Genomic DNA, 19,444 nt, shown 5'->3' on the forward strand with positions numbered 1-19,444 from the left:
GCTACCGACGTAAATTAAGGACGCTTTACCTTCTACCTTTAACCTGGTTCACAGCAATGTTCATAACACACTTTTATTTTTATTTTCTCATCCATGGTTTTTTTTTGTTTTTTGCTCGCTTTCTTATTTTATAACATAGCAGAGTATTGGAGAGTGGGTTAGCGCGTTTCCCCCCATTACGACGAGCTTTTCCAAAACAAATTATTAAATAAATGTAGCGGTGACATTTTCAGATTTCAATTCTATGTGATATGTTTTTCAAAAGAAGTAGGGTATCTGGGTGAAGGAATAAATTACATTTTAACCGCAACAAAAACAAAAGAAAATCTTGTGCGTGCTGGTGTTTTAATCTTAATCAAACTTGATCTTTAGAAAATACATCAGTCACATTAGTTTACGTTTTGCATTAGCACTCCTAAACGTGCCAATATTTAAGCATGCCTTTGTTATCATATACATCCCATAGAATGACACAAAAAAAGCAACCCCAATGAACTAGGTCTGAACTCCGTTCGGAATCCATCTTGGAATGAAGTAGGGATATGTTAGGTCATCCTTGTCCTTCCGTTTCTTGTTCCTTTCTTGCAGTTTAGGTTGAACAACAAGCATCAAGTAGCTGTAGTGATCGTTGACAATGTTAGCGGCCTTACTGTCCTCAAGACTGTTGCCGTAGTCAAACAGTGAATCAAAGCGGAAACCTGCTAACCCGTTGCTGAAGCCTGCCTCAATCTGAAAAGTTAAAAACCAAATTAAATCGCGTCAGCTAAAACTTGTCATGATAACATAGTATTAAATTTAATTCATTAAATTATAAACTGAGAAAAACAGTCATTAAGCTCCAGGCTGACCAACTTTTCAATAAACATGGATAGATTATATTTACTCTTCTGGTTCATTTAAAAATAAATGAACAATGTGCAATATTTTTTTAGTACAAAAAAATAGAGACAGATAATTTCAAAGGCATTATTAGCGCCTTAAGGCTAATTTAACTTGCAAGTTTTCTAGTTGGTCCCCAGTCATTTAGTTTCCATAGGTTTAAATACAGCTAAAAAAGAATGTTACCTAAGAATCAAACGTTATTTTTCGCAGAGTAGCACAGATGGTACAAAATAATTTCAATAAGGTCAACATTATGTCTTGTCGTGAATAATATTACATGATTATTTAACTGCGGTTATTAATTTTCGGTCGACAAATAACCTCAGCATTTATATTTTCGTGATCTATTAGTCATAACTATCCACCCAAAGTTAAAAGGGCAACGAAATTGAAGTTTTAATAATCTTAGAAAAGAACGTTGTGCCTACCGCAGATGTAAACCTGTTTGGGAGTCGGTAAACAGAGAATTCACCCTCTTTAACTCTGCTATCATTGTACAGTTTCGTTGGCAGATTAGGGATGTACACAGCATAGTCTGCCAGCAGGAAGTTGCATGCGGTGTGCTGAAGGCTTAGGTGTGCGATAATCCGGGTAACAATATCACAGAGTTCTTCTTTGGAGTCAATTCTTGCAGGGAACTTTTGTATCTGTCGGTTATTCAAGTGGAAATAGCTTATAATAAATAAAGAATGTATAAGTACCCGACAATTTGACATCAGTTTTAGCGGAAACGTTTTGGTCACCAGGCTTGAAGAAATTCATTATTTATTTATTTATTTATTTATTACTCAACCGTACCGAAAACCGTAAAGTTTACTAGACAAAACGCTCCTAAATTACAAAAACTGACGAGCAACACGGGGTTAACCAGGAAAGCTAAAAAATATAACCATTCCCTTTGGCTTGGCTTCCATTAGTATCGTCCTGATAGGCTCGGTCGTCTCCAAAAAAAACGTGGCAATCGAAACTTTTCGTCAGGCCGGACTACGATTATGATTCAATGTAAATTTGAAGTAGTGCAAGTTTTAACACTTCCAGAGTAACTGCGTTGTACAAATCTTAAATGAAATGCACCCGCTGAAAAAGTACGTGTACGTCTTGGAATTTGGAGGGACTGCTATCATTTTGGATGGACTGCTAGCACTCTTTATTTTCATTGCGCCTAATGTTGTCTGATTTTCTAAAAGTCAAGTTACCGGTTAGTGACGTAATTATACTGGAGGTACAAAAATCATTGGTATACTGATACTTACTCTTCCAATTCCGCCATTCTCTCCAGTTCCGTTGAGAGATAATTCATTGAGGAAAGCCTCGAGTTCCTTGTCTTCCTGGACAGCTTTATCGTCTTTATAATATCTGAAAGAAATTTGGCTATGTTATTAAGAACCTATTATAGGTCATGCAGTAACCTCCTCAAACTAATGAATCCTTGACAAAAATTGCATTCAAAGTTTCGTATTCTTTCAGGTCATAGTATCGAAGAACCTGAACAGCCCTTTATCTCCTAAACTTCCCGATAAACATGCACTATCGAGATGAACGTAACATCGATGTAGGTAAGCATGTTTTAGCTTGTTTTTAAACTAGGAATTATTTTGAATGAATAATAAAACAATTATTGAATTCGGCTTCGTATCATATGAAGAGTTATGAAGATCTCGGAGGGTGATATCCGCCGAGGCCGACACCCTAGTCGATCCCTATAATTCTTCAGCTGACACGAAGCCGAATTCAATAACTGTAGATTTGTAATGTTTTTGAAGAAAGTCTATGAAAAAGTGAGGATTTTATTAAGAACTTAAAAATATATTTTGTATGAATGATTAAAAAAATTTTCAACTTATGTGTTATATGCCAAGGTACAAAAAAATATTATCAACTCTCCTGACCAGTAACTTTGGCTGATGAAAATACTTACAAAGAGACGTATTTCTCCACCACGTCATCGATTACTCCTAAAATCTCCTCGCCATCATCACGGTAAGGAAAGTATGGAATAAGTCTCCTGTCATCTAGTCCACGTTTCTATTAATAAGGTGTATTAATACCACACAAATAAAAAGGTCAAGACAAAACGTAATCAAAACCCTGTTCTGCGGGCAGAGAGAAAGTTTATAGTAAGGACTAAATCCTTCATGGACGGAAGTTCTTACAAATAAAAAAGGTAGCGTTCCTTTTTTGATGCCAGGGGTTGAAGTTTCATGTCGCTGACTGAATCAGCGAATCATTCATATCCATAAGCTATGCACAGTTTCATCTAAATGCAGATCGAGTCCCGACATAAATTTAATGTTTGGCAATAGTTTTTGGCCATGGACCTTAATCTCATCGGCACCAATTAGCCTAGTCCACGTTTTAGTCATAAAGCATGTTATGACATAAAGATGTCATAAAAAAGTAGAAATTTTGGTGCTTCTGAGGCAAGTATCAAGCTTTGATTTAGGTGTCAAGAGATGTTAGAAATAGCTGATATAACTGCATGGATTAATGTTATCATCTAAAGGAGCTTTTTCACAGCAGTCTAATTTAGTCTCGCCTATTATTCCCCCTTAAACCCTTCGGAACGTACCTTCAACGAAGAAATTATTTGTAAAAGACAAATCACACCTTCCTGACAAACAAATTTGTCTCCCAAGCATTATAATTATTTATTTACACTTATAAACAACAGAGATAAAAAAACTGGTACACCGCAATGTTTAGGGAGTTATTATAACTCCAAAAATGGACTAAAACTTTTAGGTGCAGGATTACCCCTTTTTGGGGTTACTCCAAATTCGGGGTCATTTCTACTCCAGAAAAAGAGTTATTTTTACTCCCAGTCTGGAGTTAAAATAACTCCGAAAAAGGAGTTATTTTTACTCCTTACATGGGTTGTTTTTACTCTTTTTGGAGTTAATTTCACTCTGAAAGTGGAGTAAAAATTTTACTTACAGGATAACTCCTTTTTGGGGGTTATTTTACCTCCTAAATATCTGGGGTCATTTTTACTCCTGAAAAAGAGTTCTTTAAACTCCTTTTTGGAGTTAAAATAACTCCCCCAAAAATAACTCCACTGTAAGGAGTTAGACTAACCCCACTAGAGGAGTTATTATAACTCCTTAATATTTACTGTGTAGAGTGAGGAAAACTAGTTTTCTAAAATCTCGATTGTAATCCCTTCCTCATTTTTTTCTCTTTTTGTGTTTGTCACGGCAGTCCAGTTCATTTTGTTTAATTTGCTAATTACTCGCCCTTTATCGCTATGAAACTTAAAGTAAGCAAAGAAATTTCATGTAAATGACAAAATCAGAGATTCGAGACAAACCAATATGTCTCCTGAGCATTATTTTTGAAGTTGCATACAGTCAGCGGAGATCAACTTTGAAAAAATGTTAGGCTGAACAGTTTTCAAAAACTCTAATTCAAATCCGTTTCAGTCTTCTTCAGTTTTGCCCATACGTGGCTCCTTTAACGTTTTAAGCAGTTATTTTTATGTTTCTCTTAATTTAAAGGGGAACTTTGGAATTACCTAATTTGGCTGAATTTCGTGACACAGCTCCTTTTTTAATTTAAAGCTTCCACTGTCTGAATTTGGCTAGATTCGTGTCACAGACCAAAGAAAGTAAGATAGCATGACAACAAACCTTTACTTCTTCTTTCAAATTTGTCACCTCCCACGTGGCGACTTTATGAGAGTCTTTCAGAAGTCTTGTGGTGCCGGTATTGCCATACGCAAAGAGCAAATCCATAAACGCTGCCTCGTTTACAAGCGTTGGAGTCCCAAATGTGTTTGGGACAGTTATTTCCCTGCAATGAAACTTTAGCATTTGATGCAGAGGATGCTGGGATGAAAAGGTCCGTTTTAGTATAACACAAAATGGCTCCATCAGATAGTGAACCTTGAAAAGAAAAATTTCAAGAAAGATAGCGTTTATTATTATCATTATCATTATCATTATTAGAAGAGTCTTAAGAAAAGACATATATGAAATATGTACAGCACTTTAACATTTAATATCATCACCTTTGCGAGGTGCTCCACGATTTGTGCGTAGCCGAGATCTGTGATTTGGACATTGAGCTTAGCCAGCATCCAGTTGCCGCCATCTTCAGGAGTGTACACCGCTGAATCTGAAGAAAACGGTCTCAAGTAGTTTAAGGCCTCGGACTAAGGCGTTTACTTGTGGAAATGAATTATTGGCTGTAACTTTGGCATAGATGATAACGCTAAACCAAAATTTGGCACACATAAAGAACTCATCGTCCTTAACATTTTAAAGTATAAACATTGCGTTAATAAGTCACGTGATATGTCACGTGAACATTTTGCTGAAAATCGTAAACTATTGACGAATTGGTGGCCGGTTTAAGAAAAGAAATCGGGAAAAAAATAGTTCTAATTCATATTAAATATTTCTAACACTTCACGTTTGGAATGACCGTCCAGTGCACTTCAATAATAAATTATGAGGGAAAACATCATTTGAAATGCCCAAATTTTAATCTTGAATTATTTAAAACTTCCATTTTAAACTTTGCGTACATTCATTCCAAACGTAGAAAGTTAGGTATGTTTATTCTCTTTCAGAAATACCAATTCGTCACCAATTCGCTAATTTCCTTCATTTTTAATTTTTGGTCACGTGACCATAATTAAACGTTAAGGCACAAAAAATCCTCAAGATTTACTTTTGGGGAAAAGTTCATTTTGTTCTAGGTCTCCTAGCGAGAGACATTGCCAATTATTCATATGCTCAGAACACATCTTTGACCCAGGCCTTTAAAACCACTTGAGGTATTACTACATAAGTTGACCCCCCTGGCATGCTGTCACATTGCTAAACAGATAATGAAGATGTACTTGAGTCTATTAGACCCTTCTACGTTTTTGGCTTTCAACATAGATCCACATTACTGGAAAACATGCCCTAAAATCAATAAAGGTGCCAAGTTCAAAAGAGATGTGTAGAACCTGACGAACATATGGTTTCGTGTGGCAAATTTGCGTACAGTTGTTAATAAGATTTTTCGACTTTGTGGAACTGTATCTTCTCTTTTCTTTTCAGAAGTTGCTCTTTCCAGATTCCCAAGTCTAATTTTTAGGTCCTGTTTATCCTTGTTTTTCGAAGGACATTCACTAACTGGTCCTTGAAAACTAAAATAAAATCTATTGGAAGAAAGTAATAGAGTGATATTGTTTTAAGTGAAATAAGGTTTAGAGTTTAATGTTTGAGTTTCCTATTCAAAAGAGATAGATAATAGGAATGGCTGGGAAGCCTTCCGAAAACTGGTATAACAGGTAGCTCTCCTAAGCCAAACCCATCATGTATTACGTCGTAAACCCGCATAGGCTGCAATTTCAACTACATAAATATATTAAATGAATGTACTAACTTTGTAAAACGTCAGTGAAATAGCCTGGTTTAGACTAGTTTCGCAAACCAATTGTGAAACTGATGTAAAATACCGTGTTGACGTATCTGTTTCCCGTATTGAAGGACAATTTTGGCAGATATCTACCAATTACATTTAGTTATGTGCAAGAGAGAATGAGCTATTTTCTAGCTCTTGTTATGTACTTTGGCATTCTCAATCAGTCACATGTATTTAGGATTTTACCTGGTTTATAATCCATTTGAATGGCCACAGGAACAAGCTCATTTTTGCCGTATTTATTCCCCTTAGACGCAAACAAGGCGATAGGAGAGAGAAAGTTCCACATTTTTCTTCGAGGATCTCTATCAGTAAGATCTGGTGATCTTGCCATGTCGTCACACATCTCATATCGTAAAGCGTAAATGCGGCCCTGATCTATAGCCTGCAAAGCAAAAAATGTGGAACCGTCGTTCAAATTTCTTGAACGAAATAAATACCTAGTGCAACTGCCTGGCTGGAAATACGCCCACTCTGGTCAAGCAGCAAAAAAGAGAGTGTCTTTTACGTCTATAGCTAAATACAAGCAGAGTAATTATATATTATTCTCCCACGTTTTTAATTTGTCATGCAACACAAGGCTTATTAGGTTATGTATTGTTTGATAATGAACAGGCCCGGAGTTTTTTATGTAACCTTGATGCAACTATGGCTGCTATTTAAAGGGCTCAAATGAAATCGATCGGTTTATTCCTTCGATACAAGGTGGGATGTTTAGTTTTTATTAATTGATTGATTAATTAATTAATTAATTAATTAATTAATTTATTTATTTATTTATTTATCCCGAGCGAAGCGAGGCACGAAGCGCTTCGCAAAGAGAGTTTATAATCTCGTAGCGCGCGAAGTACAGTACAGTATCTTTATTAAAACTCCACTACGTAGCTCTTCCGATTTAATTTACAAAATGGAACAAAGAATGAATAATAATAATGTTAATAATAAATGGGAAAATAGGAATAAAATTAAATTAAGAAAGGCACGCAGTGCGTGGACCGCGCGTGGATCAAAGGGAGCTGCAAACTCGCAGCGTACATCTATACTTGTAGTAATATATCTGATGGTAGCCGCCATGACCTTATACAGTAGTTTGAAGTCACGGCGCATTTTTTCTTACTAGGCAATGCAACATGACCATAAGGGCTGATGTGTTTATTCATCGTCTGCGAAACAACGTTTACGACTGATCGGTGAATCACGAACAATTTCCCTGACACAGAACAGCAAGCACAGCACTCAGAGGTGGCGGGAAATCCTCCACGGCGAAGATTTTCCACCGTAACTCCTCTGGAGAACGCTGATTAAATCTATCGCGAGCGGAGTAGACGACGACAACAACAAAGCGCGAAGCAGAGAGAACATCGCTTAGCACCGCGGAGGCAACGTCGTCAACACGGCGACCACAAACATGTACAGAGGTAGCGACAAAATACTACAATTACACTGCAAACAAACCGGTGAAGAGAGGGAACACCGAGTGCCAACGCTTCAAAAAGCGATGAGGAGATCAGGTAACGCTTGAAGTTTACAATCATCGATAGGCAGCAAGAGTTACACGATCTGTACAATAATAATAATAATAATAATAATAATAATAATAATAATAATAATCGTCATAATAATAATAATAATCATAATCATAATCATAAAGCCTTTATTTAAAGAGGGTAGCACTTAATAGCCAAAGGCTAATAAACTTGTGGCCCTCATAAAATAAAACAACTATTTACAATCTAATAAATATAGTAAGCTAAAATATGTAAACAATTAAAATAAAACAGGATTCGAATTTTATAAAAATAAAAAATTAGTAAATGATAAAAGGATGCAAACATTGTTGTTCCTTAAAAATCTTGGCAAACATGTTCTTTTTAAAACATGCTACAGAACCTAGTTTCCTAATTTCAATTGGTGTACTATTCCACAGTCTTGCTGCCGAAACAGCGACAGAGCGTCCTCCCTCTGTTTCTCTTCTATATTTAGGACAAACAGCATTAATGCTTGAATATCTACTGTTGCGGGAGTGCCGCTTATTATTCAAAATGAAGTGTTCATTTAGATAATTCGGCAAATACCCATTAATTCGCTTATACATTATTATGCATTTATCTATCTTATGTTGCTCATAAAACGGAATCCAACCTAGCTTGTTAAACAAAGCAACTGATGGTGTCATGCGATCGGCATAAGAAATAACGCGTGCCGCACGTTTTTGCAATCTTAAGACCCTATAAACCGACTCTTTATCACAATTTGCCCAAACAACGTTAGCGTAAGACATAACAGGGCGAATAATGCTATTATAAAACTGAAGTCGCTGTTTAAGAGATATACAGGCTCGAATCTTACACAGTATTGCGATTCTAGAGGCCAACTTTTTACATACTTTCTCAATATGTTCATCAAATGACAATTTGCTGTCAATTTCTACGCCTAATAAGGTAGCACAATCCACATTACTGAGCTGTTTTCCGTTTACGAAAACATCTATGTCACTTCCATTTATGTTAGCCACACATCTTTTCCCAGTGATCGTGAGTACTTTAGTCTTGTCTTCATTTAATGGGAGCTTATTCGCTGAAGCCCATAATTGAATTTCAGAGACAGACTTATTTAGTGATGAACTTAAGGTGGCTAAGTTTTTCACATCCGCAAAAGCAGTGACAGTCGTATCGTCTGCGTAAAGGTCCAACTGAGCACTTGTATACAATGCACGTCAAGAATACCTTTCCAACGGACTGAAGACAGCAGATCAGTCTTTAAACCATGAGCAACGATGGGTTTTACAGTAAGCTTTATTTTAGAACACTGAATATGTGTGACATGTAGGCAAGCGTTACATTTGTTAAAATCATTTTCGTTTACAATTTTCGTTACATTTACTTCCCCAAAACCATCCTAAGTAAAATGTATATCTATGTTTAGCAGCCTTATTCATAAACACAGCTGTGTTTTAAGTCAAACATAGCGCTGGCCTCCTATTGTCGATCCTATTTAGTATTCCAAAGAAACATCCGTATTTCGAATCTCCTCTCAATATCAGTGTGTGACATGTGTTACCATGCCAGGAAAATTAATCCTTTTCCCCGTAAGGGACAATTTAACAAGTCAAGGATTTTCAGGATTAGTCAGGGAAAATCTAACTCTTTCAAAGAAGTCAGAGGGAGTTGAAATATTCCTGCATATTCACCGAAGTTAAACATGTTCCATTGGCAGAAGCAGACTTGTATGTGGACATTTCCTACAAATTCACTCCTCCATGGGTATTTGTTTCTCATGCATGTACACAAATAACTATGAACACTTTTATAAATGATTTGGTGCTTTTTACAGAGATGGCTCGTTGCTAATGAGGGTACCGCATAACAGTAATTATGAGTCATGATCACTTTCATAATTCTCCTCAGCTGCATCCTTAATCATGGAGACACTGCTACATGTAATTTCTATTTTAGGGTAAGTGATTATAAGATTTGTACCTTACTGTTGCAAACAATTAGTTGTCAAGTGTGATTATGTACTACAACAAGTGTAAACGGTCTAATTTTTTAACGAAAGAGCACTGGGTTCAAATTTACCCCAGCCAAAAGGAGATTAACTTCATCTCACCTTCCAGTATTAGAGCCAGTGTTGAAACCCGCCCTTCCAAGCTACACAATTTGCTCCAATTCTCTCCCCCTTCCCACACCTGAAATTTTATAGGCCTCCCCCCAAGCCTCGCGAGGTTCTGCGATACACGTATTTCTAGTTCATTGTATTTTATAATTATCGATAAAGTGGGAGCAGTCGTTACGTTTCACCAGATTTAACAAAATGATTTAATTTCCTTTGTATTAATTGTCTACTTGCATTGTTGATCAACTTCCTATTTGCGCAGTATTGCATTACATTATCTAGTTAATCGTTTTTCATCAGTACTATTCCATCCAGTGAGGAAATGAAATTGCAAACAGATCCATAAAATAAAAAGCGCTACATGTGTAGTTTGGCTGATTTTATTATTATTATTATTATTATTATTATTATTATTATTATTATTTTACTTTATTTTATTTTTTTTTATCTCAAAGTATTAGGACTATCCATACCGATTCTAAAGAGTCGTCTGTATCCAGAGCTGCTTGAACGGCTTTTTGCCATTCAAAGGTGGGATTCAATGTTGCCTTTAGTTCCTTCCAATCAAGTCCTATTGGTCCTAATAAGGATAAGACTGTAATTGTAACGTAATGCATAAAATATCTTTTTTCTTTTAAACTAGCTAGTAAGTAGCAGTAATCGAAGATTAGTAACTGCGTTCGAGTGCTTGCCATTAAAATTTAGCTGGCAGATAAATGTCAAAAAAGTGAGGCTGAATCGAAGTTTTTACGATTCAGTGATCTATGCAGACTAGTTGAATCGGACTTCTGATCCACCGGGTCATTTTTTATAAGACCGAAGTATCAGCAGTATCTTCAGTGCTTTTATATATTTTTAATAACTGAACACGATTGTAATACAAACGTTGTGGTAATATAAAACGATCAATTAAATAGATCTCAAACAAATATAATTTCAAAAGCAAGGAATTCAAATGCCTTTAAATCTGTTTAGGTAAGAATTCCGGCCTTAGTAACTTGTAAATCCTGGCAAGTTTAAATTGCTCCTGGAACTCCAAGAATGGGGATCAGGTTTGGCGCGAGTTTTGGATCGATCGCAACCGTTTAATGTACCTACCACGCTGCTCTCCTCTCTTCTCTTCTTTCCCTGCAAAGAACAAAACCAAAATCAGTTGAAGAGTGTCTTTGCCTCAATGAGGTGATGGCTAATTTACGGATAACGGTTTAATTTTTAATTTGTTTTATTTAATTTAATTTCATTTCATTTCCTTACATTTTACTTACCTCACCAATAATAGAACCAAGTAGATCGAGTGTCAAAAATAATCCAAGTTGCAATTGAACTCTTTTCTCATGTAAACTGAACGTTTTTTTTTTGTTCGCAGAAATTTGCATAGCCACTGATCACGAAAGTGAAATCGATCTACAGGCTCGCAGATTTTTTCCATCACTGACTGTAATTGTAATTAAACAGGGACGATTTTCTTTCACACTTTTTAAGGGGACTTGTTTAGAAATTAAGTATCAGCAAAATCACAACCTTACGGTACTTTAAAATCATTTTTGGCTAATATGTGAAAAGTTTAGGTAGATTAGCAAAACCGTAAGTGGAGAGCCATCTTTTTACGCAAACCTAAGGAAAAGATATGCGTCTTCCGCGAGGGTTTACCTTTGCAATTTCCCCATTTGCCTGTGTAGTTTTTTGTAGTTGAGCACCACGGTCGAATGTGATCATCTTTAGTGCACTTCGTATATTTCCTTCCATAATAGGTAAATGGAAAATGGCACCATTCACCTTTTGTGGTCTTTACACTGCAGTCCTCGCCGACTGAAAGCACGGGAAAAAAGCTTTCGTATAAGATATATTATTTATGCCTCCTTACCCGCTTGTGTTTATACCCTAAGTTTCGGGGTCATCCGCTCGAACTTTGTTTGCAAGAGCACTTAAAGAAATGAGCAACAACGAAGTACTTGGGTAAAATTTTGGCCACGTAAGATGGAAAAGTTGAAGGCTCGAGAAAAAGGTACCCAAAGTAAGATGAAAGTACCATTAAGAATTAAAGAGGCGGAGGAAAGGAGGAGGAGGGTCAAATTCGCAGAGCGTGTTAAGTCTGGAGACCAAGAGGACGACTTTGAGGAACACAGCTTGTCTCATATATATACCCTAACCTTAAATGAAGTCGCGGCTACAAGGAGCCAGCATGGCCGAGTGGTCAGCGCGTTGGACTCGTAATCCCTTGGTCCCAGATTCGGTTCTCGGTCTTCCCGAGTTCAAATCCTCAGCCACGCTTGTCAATAGCCAACCGGTTGCCTCCCGCCAGTTAGGGTTTTTAATCCTGTTATGTTATGTTTAAATTATTTGTTTCTAAGTATTTGACTGGAGTGCCTGTAAAGTAGCTGGATAAGCTAAGTGCACTTTCCACTATAAACAAGCCTTTAAACCTTTTTTTCTTTTTAAGTACTTTTCCAGACAAACTCGTGACAAGAGTGAGCGAGCTAGCTCCTCTTTTGCTCGTGACTAGTAGTTTTACAGCTGTAGTAATATTCCGGCAAGTAACATCCCAGCTAGTGATTTTCCGGCTAGTAATTGTCCGATTTATCTCGTGATATTCTTTTGATCAATAATTTGGACCCTGCTCACAGCCCTTCCCTGCCGAATAACATATGTTGAAGTTGAATTGGTGAAGAGAAGTCAGTGCTCTTCTAAGCAAACCAACAAAACTCCTTCAGTGACTGAGAGACATAAGCATTTTTTTATTTGTAGGCAAACAAACTGTCAAACATGGCTTTCGAATAAATAGAAATAGTTAGAGTACTAAATTTTCTGAGCCAATAATATACTCGATAGCATCAAAAAATACTTGATGGAAGGGGAAGAAGCACAGCACAAGGGCACTTAACGGCGATTTCCTCCTAAATGCATTGAAAACAATTTTAGGCTGTGCAGAGTACTTTTAGATCTCTAGAAATGCATTCTAAGCAGCGCTATAAAATTTCTGTTTTGCCATCCTAGGGCAACTTGAGTCTTTTCGAAATTACAAGCGCTTGAGAATTATTTTCCCGAAAATTTTAGATGCAATTTGACGTATTACGAAAGTGAGAAATTTTCTGATTCCTCTCTCCATCACATTTTTTAATCTGAAAATTTTAGGTTTCCTCTTTTGTACGAAAAATAGCCTAACTTGGGAAGTGAAATGTGAAAATTAAACTTCAGAAAATCGTAGGGAATTTATTAGATAGGCTTCAAAATTTGTACATGAATGGAACGGTCATCTAGAACGTTTTAGCCAGTGACTTTAGCCCTCCTATAATAGAAAATTCTAGGCAATATTTGCTTCTCCGCACAGTTATTTTATAGAAAACAGTCGTTGGGTGCCCCTAACAGTATGGTTCAGTAGAGTGAGGCTCTCAGCTCCCACATGATTATTTTGGGACAACTTGGTTTGTAATTTTATATGTTATTAGCGCTTACCACTAACCAATAAAATAAACAAATTGAACTTACCCATTCCCTGTTCTTCAGTACCTAAAGAAGAGGGAGACGTAACACAAATTAAATATGAAATATAAAGTGAGTAGCAACCAATGAAAAATAGAGTAACAATTAACAACGTTTCTTTTGCTACCTTGACAGTTTCCCCATCTTCCAAAATTATTTTTGAAGATATATTTCTGACTCGTTGAACACCAACGTCTATGATGGTCTTTAGTTGTACACTTGTGATAGACTTTACCACGATAAGTAAACGGGAAATGGCACCATCTTCCGTCAGTCGTTTTTACTGTGCATTGTCTCTTTTCTACACGAAACAAATAAATTAAGGTAGCATTATAATATATGTGTTATTGTACAAGCGAATAAGATTACGATGACCTAGATATTGATCAGGCTCGAAGAAATTTGCAAAAAAGAACGAGGCCAATGTCTTGACCAGTCAAGCTTGATTAATGAAGGGTTTATGATGGTGAACAGAACTAAACAGATCTTTTTTTTCTCCAGTTGTGGCACAAAAGCGGGAGATCTCCAGTTGATAATATAGATCTATCGTGCCTGCTTGGAGAAACGATCAAACATGACCTGATTTTACAGACGACAGATAAATTTTGAATTCCTTCTTTGTTTCAACAACGAATACAGATGGATTGAGCGAGTTTAAAGAAATTGAACCCGATCATTCCATTCATAACAATACCTAACGAAAGTACCTTATACCTAGCTAATAGGATGTCCTAATATGTTCCTTATAAAGTTTAAGTGTGTTGAAAGCAAGTCTCCGATCGAGTACCATTTATTTTGCTAACTTCATTGGCACTGAGTTCTGACGATTAAAGTTTTCCATCTCTATATATCCTTCTACTGAAAGGTGACTTTTAAAGAACCCACATCGTTTAAACGTCCTGTACGCAGAAAACTACCCTTTGAGAAGAGATTTGAAGATACACTTTGTTTAAGCTACAACTGGTCGCGTAGGCAGAGACCTACCTTGTCCGTGAACTGTCACCCGCTTCAGTGACATGGGATTGGGGCCTGCCAGGCGTTGCTGAGTAAAGTGCTTGTCGTTTATCCACTCGGGCTTATTGTCGACGAAGGCTTCATATCGTGATGGCAACCGACCATACTCCTAATGGTGAAAAATATCAAATTCTATTTGCTGTCTGATTATTGGGCCTCCGGCACAGCCCAATTAAAAATTAGTTTTCATCGTCTCCGTCAAAGAGCCAAAATATCGGACGGAAGATCCAGAAGGCGGGATATGAGTAGTTATACACTTAGTATGCAAAAAGTGAGATAAGCATAATACCCTCCAAAATATATTAGACCACTACAACGTATAGCCCAATGAACGCCTACTGTAGGCGATTATCGATCCGACACATGTTATCTCATCTTGCAAGTTTCATTGTGATTTTAGTACACTAGTACAGAGATAAGCAAAAAGAATTCACACACACCCGGTACGTCAATGCAAAAAATAGCACCAGGAGCTGAATCTAGGCGTATGTTATATTGCCACGTTTTCGAAAGTAGATCGACATTCACTTCAATAATAATAATAATAATAATAAAACAAGCCTTTCCTATTTCTTATCCATAAATGGTCGGAGTCATCATAGTAAACAACTCTAATTTTACAACCTAAAGTTCAAAAGAAACTCGGGAAACTAAAGTGGATTTCAGTTTCAAGATTTGAACGGTGTGTAGTAGTGGTAGGGTCGTGAGGGAGGCTTTTTAGAGAGATACACTGTCGAAGGACTTGAGTTTGATGCTGGGCTAAGAATTTCTTACTATGTTTTAGTACTGACTACTGTCATTAATTTTCATTGCGTCAAAAGAAAAAGGAAACCAGTTGTCTCAATAATGGCATCGATCATTACAATTTACGACAAGAAATTTAACATAGACAGTCAGGGAACACAGACAACATGGTGGGCCAGTCATGCACAATTGACAAAACAATACATTTTTTGTATAGAATTTGCATGAGAAAAGATAATTTTAAATTCAAAAATTCCCAGCAAAGGAACACGATATTGTTCCCCTTCAACTAAGTTGGCCCCTCTGACATCAGTTTAATCTGGCAATACACTGACATCACGGAGGCCATTTTAAGATTTAAATATCAAATTTATTACATCACCAGCGCATATAAAATGTCGTTCGGCCCGGTTCAACCCTTGACTGAATGTCAGACGTTGGCAGTTACATCTGACTTAAGGTTTTATGCAGTTGAACTCGGTCTTTGAATAACTAAACAGCATACTTACGCCAATTGCAGGTTCTAGAGCCGACTGAAAAAACGCTGACAACTTCAGATATTCTGATAGTTCCGTGATTTCCTGACCAGCGGTTATATTTCTGTACAAGGCAGCGGATTCCCTGCTTGCTTCCGTGGTTTGAAGATATGCCGAAGCGTAGTATCGTATAAAGGGATCTTGCAAAGCAATAGCTCCCAGCTGCTCAGAGGTCATGTTCAGTAAGGCAAAGCCATGTAAATCTGGATCATGTTTTAAGGTCCAGATCTTCTTGTTCTGATTTAAGGCAGCATTTCTCGACACTTTACAGGCAGGACTGGCGTGCTGGAGAAGGGATACTTCACATGGCGTCGCTGATACATACCTTGGTGAAATTAAGAAGTTGTTTGTCAGTGTAATGCAAAATAGCCAAAGTTATTCAATGTAGTTTGGATAAGGGAAATAATTCGAAGAGACTGAAATAAACCTTATACAATTTTCGCAGTAATATCGGAAAATGTATTATATTCAACAACACATGTGTTCAAATTTTTCTCAAGATTGAAACAGTGAGCAGCACCACTACGAACTTTTGGTGAGATTTCAGTGCAGCCCCATAGCAATCTCATACTTTTTCTTTTTTGTAGTTCAATAAAGACACTTTAGTTCAAGAACGACAACAAAGTTCAATAACAACTACATGAGTTCAGAAAATGACGTAAGCATTACTAAAACCCAGTGAAAATTCAGTTTTAAACACTGCGCAGTTAAACAAAGACACAAAAGTTCAAGAACGACAATATAGTTCAATAACTACTACATGAGTTCAGAAACTGATACAAGCATCAATGTTTGTTTATTTAGTTAGTGTCAAGGAGGGGGTCCATCGGGACTGGGAATGTGGGGCGCCGGCCCCTTTTATAGCATATTTTTTTATTTTTTTACATATTCGGACTGTACGTTATTGACAGATATGCCAAGTGATATTGTTCAACCTTTGAAATCTTTTGGGCTTGCCCAGCATTGTCTCATCCTCCAGCTTGCTTAGTTTCATTCTCCACCCAACATAGCTTTGTGGCAAAATCCCAGAAGGCGTGTCTTGGCAAAGCCGCAGCCATCCCACGAACACAGGCAGCCCAACAACTTACCCTCTTTGCTTTACTGTCTATACTGATAAATTATATTCCTCAACGCTCAGTCATTGCTATGGTTTATTGTAGATGGCTTTTTGCGGATAGATTAACAAATTCTCATTTAGTTATTGGTTATTAGTCCGAGAATAGGTCTACATTTGTATATAGGTTGATAGGTTCTCATTTCGTTACGGGTTATCATTTAGTTATTGATTCCAGAAGAGAAATTTGTATTTAAATTATTTTGTTAATGCACCAGAGGTTTTAAAGTTGTAAAAATAAGGGGCTGTATATCCTTTTGCTAGTGGGGGAGGGGAGGGGGGCGGGATTAGTTTATGGTGTAGTTTAGGGAGTTGGTGTGGAAAGCATTATATTATCAGATCTAAGAGATGTTGAATACGCGATATGGGATTATACAGATAATAATATCTATATTTATAGAGATGTTAACATGTAATTCGGGGTTATATAGATGTTACCATGTAATTCGGGGTTATATTGTCTATGTTCATTTATTTTCTATACCTGGATTTTTGTATATCTATAAATATCTTTTTTTATAATTTATCTGATAGGTTTCAAAATAAAGTGCTTCCTTGAGCGAGAAGGCTTTGTGGATGGTGAGGACTGATACTAGTGCATGGTGGTGAAGAATGTTTGCTGTGTAGGGTGGAGGAGGTGCCTGCCAATTGGAAGCCTGTACAGAACCAGTATGGGTGATAAATTTCACAGAGATAGTGGTGTAATATAGGAAAGCGATGGATGGAGGCATAGGTGTGGATACGGTGGAAAAGGAAAAGATTCAACAGGATGCGAGAAATAAGTTTATTTGTTACATATACAGTACAGGTTCGCCTTTGGAGACAACTATCAAGGACTTCGCATGCCTTTTCCTTACCAATAACGATTTGTATTGGAAAACTCGATATTTTCCTTACCAATAACGATTTGTATTGGAAAACTCGATTTCAGTGCAGCCCCATAAATCTATTATGCATGTAGCAATCTCATACTGTTTCACATGAATGGAGTCGAAACAACTATGCATAATAAATAGCGCTTAACGGAATTCTAAGCCAATTGAATATCCCTGTACATATTCCTTTGACCGAACTGAGATGATTTTACATTCAAGAAAAACTTAACAGTTTTCAAAAGTTCATCTCCATGTTTGTAGCTTCAAATTTAACGCCCCGGACATTTGAAATCTTATTATCCGTCTCTAGCCTGCATAACATACTAGCAGGCGATTTATGAGCCAAGCGAGGTGAACGCGGCATTTTGCGCGAAGTGCAAAACGAGTGCGATGCACGAGACGAGGGGAGGAGAAAAATAAAGCGCCTGTTACCAGTCCATTGTTCTGACTCTCCCACGCTCACTGCATGAACGTTGCGTTCCGGTTGGTTTAATTGCTGAACGCGTTATTTTGGCATGTTTGTCTGGCATGCCTAATACAAAATAACCGTTACGTTACCCATTCATGTTCTTTTGACGATGCTGTTCGAGAAGCCTTTCGGTTATTTCCAAATGCTCCAGAAACAAAAGAAAAACAAAACAAATGTTTAAATTTATTGCTTAAGAGGAAAGATTTTCTCGGATTGCTTCCAACTAGGTTAGGAAAAAGCCTGATTTACTAACTTTAAATTAGCTACGATCGCATCGCAGCGATCATAGCGACCATATGCAAACCACTTTCCAGCGATCGCAGTACTACTACTTGTGGGCGGAAGTGGGCGGAAGAGCCAGAACAATGGACTGGTAACAGGCGCTTTATTTTTCTCCTCCCTTCGTTTTTCGCTTCGCACCCATTTCGCGCTTCGTGCAAAATACGCCTCGCTTGGCTCATAAAGCGCCTCAGTTATGCAGGCTAACCTGTCCTTGGCTTAAGTTTTTTTTTTGTTTTGTTTTGTTTTGTTTTTTTTTTTTTCTAGAAAGTTTGAATCCGTTGGCACTTTCCAAACGTCGGATAGAGACGGTCAGGAAAAAAAAAAAAATAACGTCGTCGTCCCATAAATTAAACACACAAATTAAATTATGAACTGATTTCAAAGCAGACGCAAAATAAAATTGCGTGTTTATTCAAAGTTTATTTTAAGCCTGAATTCATTTTTTCTAATTATCCTTGGCTTTCTAATATTTCCGAGAAAAATGGAGCTGGAAACTTAGACGTGTTCTGTCAGATATATCCGACCATAGTCCAGGTCGGTTACGAGATTTAACTGACCAATCAGGCATTTTGGAGCTTTGAAAGAGCCTCTTCAAAAGTAGCCTGGGAACGCAGACGTATTTTTGGTCGCCGCTTCTCTTCATGCGAAAAATAACTTTTCGGTACGGGTTGGAGAGGAGCGGCGACCATAAATATGTCTGCGTTCCCAAGTTACTTCGAAGGTATTGGAGAGAAATTTTCATTATTTTCGTCGAGTGACAATATCATTCATAGAATGTCTGTAACTTTCTCCTTTAACATTGGCGCCAAAGACTTTGAATAAACATGTTATTACATGTGTAGATAGAGTAACCTGTAGAATTCCACAAAGTTCAATCAACGTCCTACAAAATTGCATCAAGCTCAGTACCACTGGGTTGTTTGCAGATGATTCTAGAATGACAGCCACTAATAAATCTCAATTGAGCGAAAAAGCAGACGTGTCAATGAGCCTTAGAGAAATTCAATGAGTATATGTT

At 37.2% G+C, this 19,444-nt stretch overlaps 1 protein-coding gene across 5 annotated transcripts in view; it reads right to left on the minus strand.

Moving 5' to 3' along the window:
* Positions 1-285: 285 nt before the first annotated feature.
* Positions 286-19,444, minus strand: part of LOC140940944 (polyunsaturated fatty acid 5-lipoxygenase-like) — a 63,713-nt gene continuing 44,554 nt past the window's right edge. The window contains exons 2-15 of one of the 5 annotated variants that reach the window (XM_073389904.1): positions 15,660-16,011; positions 14,377-14,515; positions 13,520-13,693; positions 13,399-13,419; positions 11,563-11,721; positions 11,011-11,040; positions 10,386-10,492; positions 6,484-6,682; positions 4,889-4,995; positions 4,509-4,763; positions 2,801-2,907; positions 2,136-2,238; positions 1,311-1,529; positions 290-729 (exon numbers count right to left, since the gene is read on the minus strand). In XM_073389904.1, coding sequence (XP_073246005.1) covers positions 496-729; positions 1,311-1,529; positions 2,136-2,238; positions 2,801-2,907; positions 4,509-4,763; positions 4,889-4,995; positions 6,484-6,682; positions 10,386-10,492; positions 11,011-11,040; positions 11,563-11,721; positions 13,399-13,419; positions 13,520-13,693; positions 14,377-14,515; positions 15,660-16,011 — 2,206 coding nt within the window. In that variant the 3' untranslated portion in view covers positions 290-495. Of the gene's footprint in view, positions 730-1,310; positions 1,530-2,135; positions 2,239-2,800; positions 2,908-4,508; positions 4,764-4,888; positions 4,996-6,483; positions 6,683-10,385; positions 10,493-11,010; positions 11,041-11,562; positions 11,722-13,398; positions 13,420-13,519; positions 13,694-14,376; positions 14,516-15,659; positions 16,012-19,444 lie in introns of all 5 variants that reach the window. The other 4 variants (XM_073389905.1, XM_073389903.1, XM_073389907.1 and 1 more) reach the window with 4 other exon arrangements.

Source organism: Porites lutea, chromosome 6 (genome assembly GCF_958299795.1).
Source record: "Porites lutea chromosome 6, jaPorLute2.1, whole genome shotgun sequence".
In the NCBI taxonomy this organism is placed as follows: Eukaryota; Metazoa; Cnidaria; class Anthozoa; order Scleractinia; family Poritidae; genus Porites; species Porites lutea.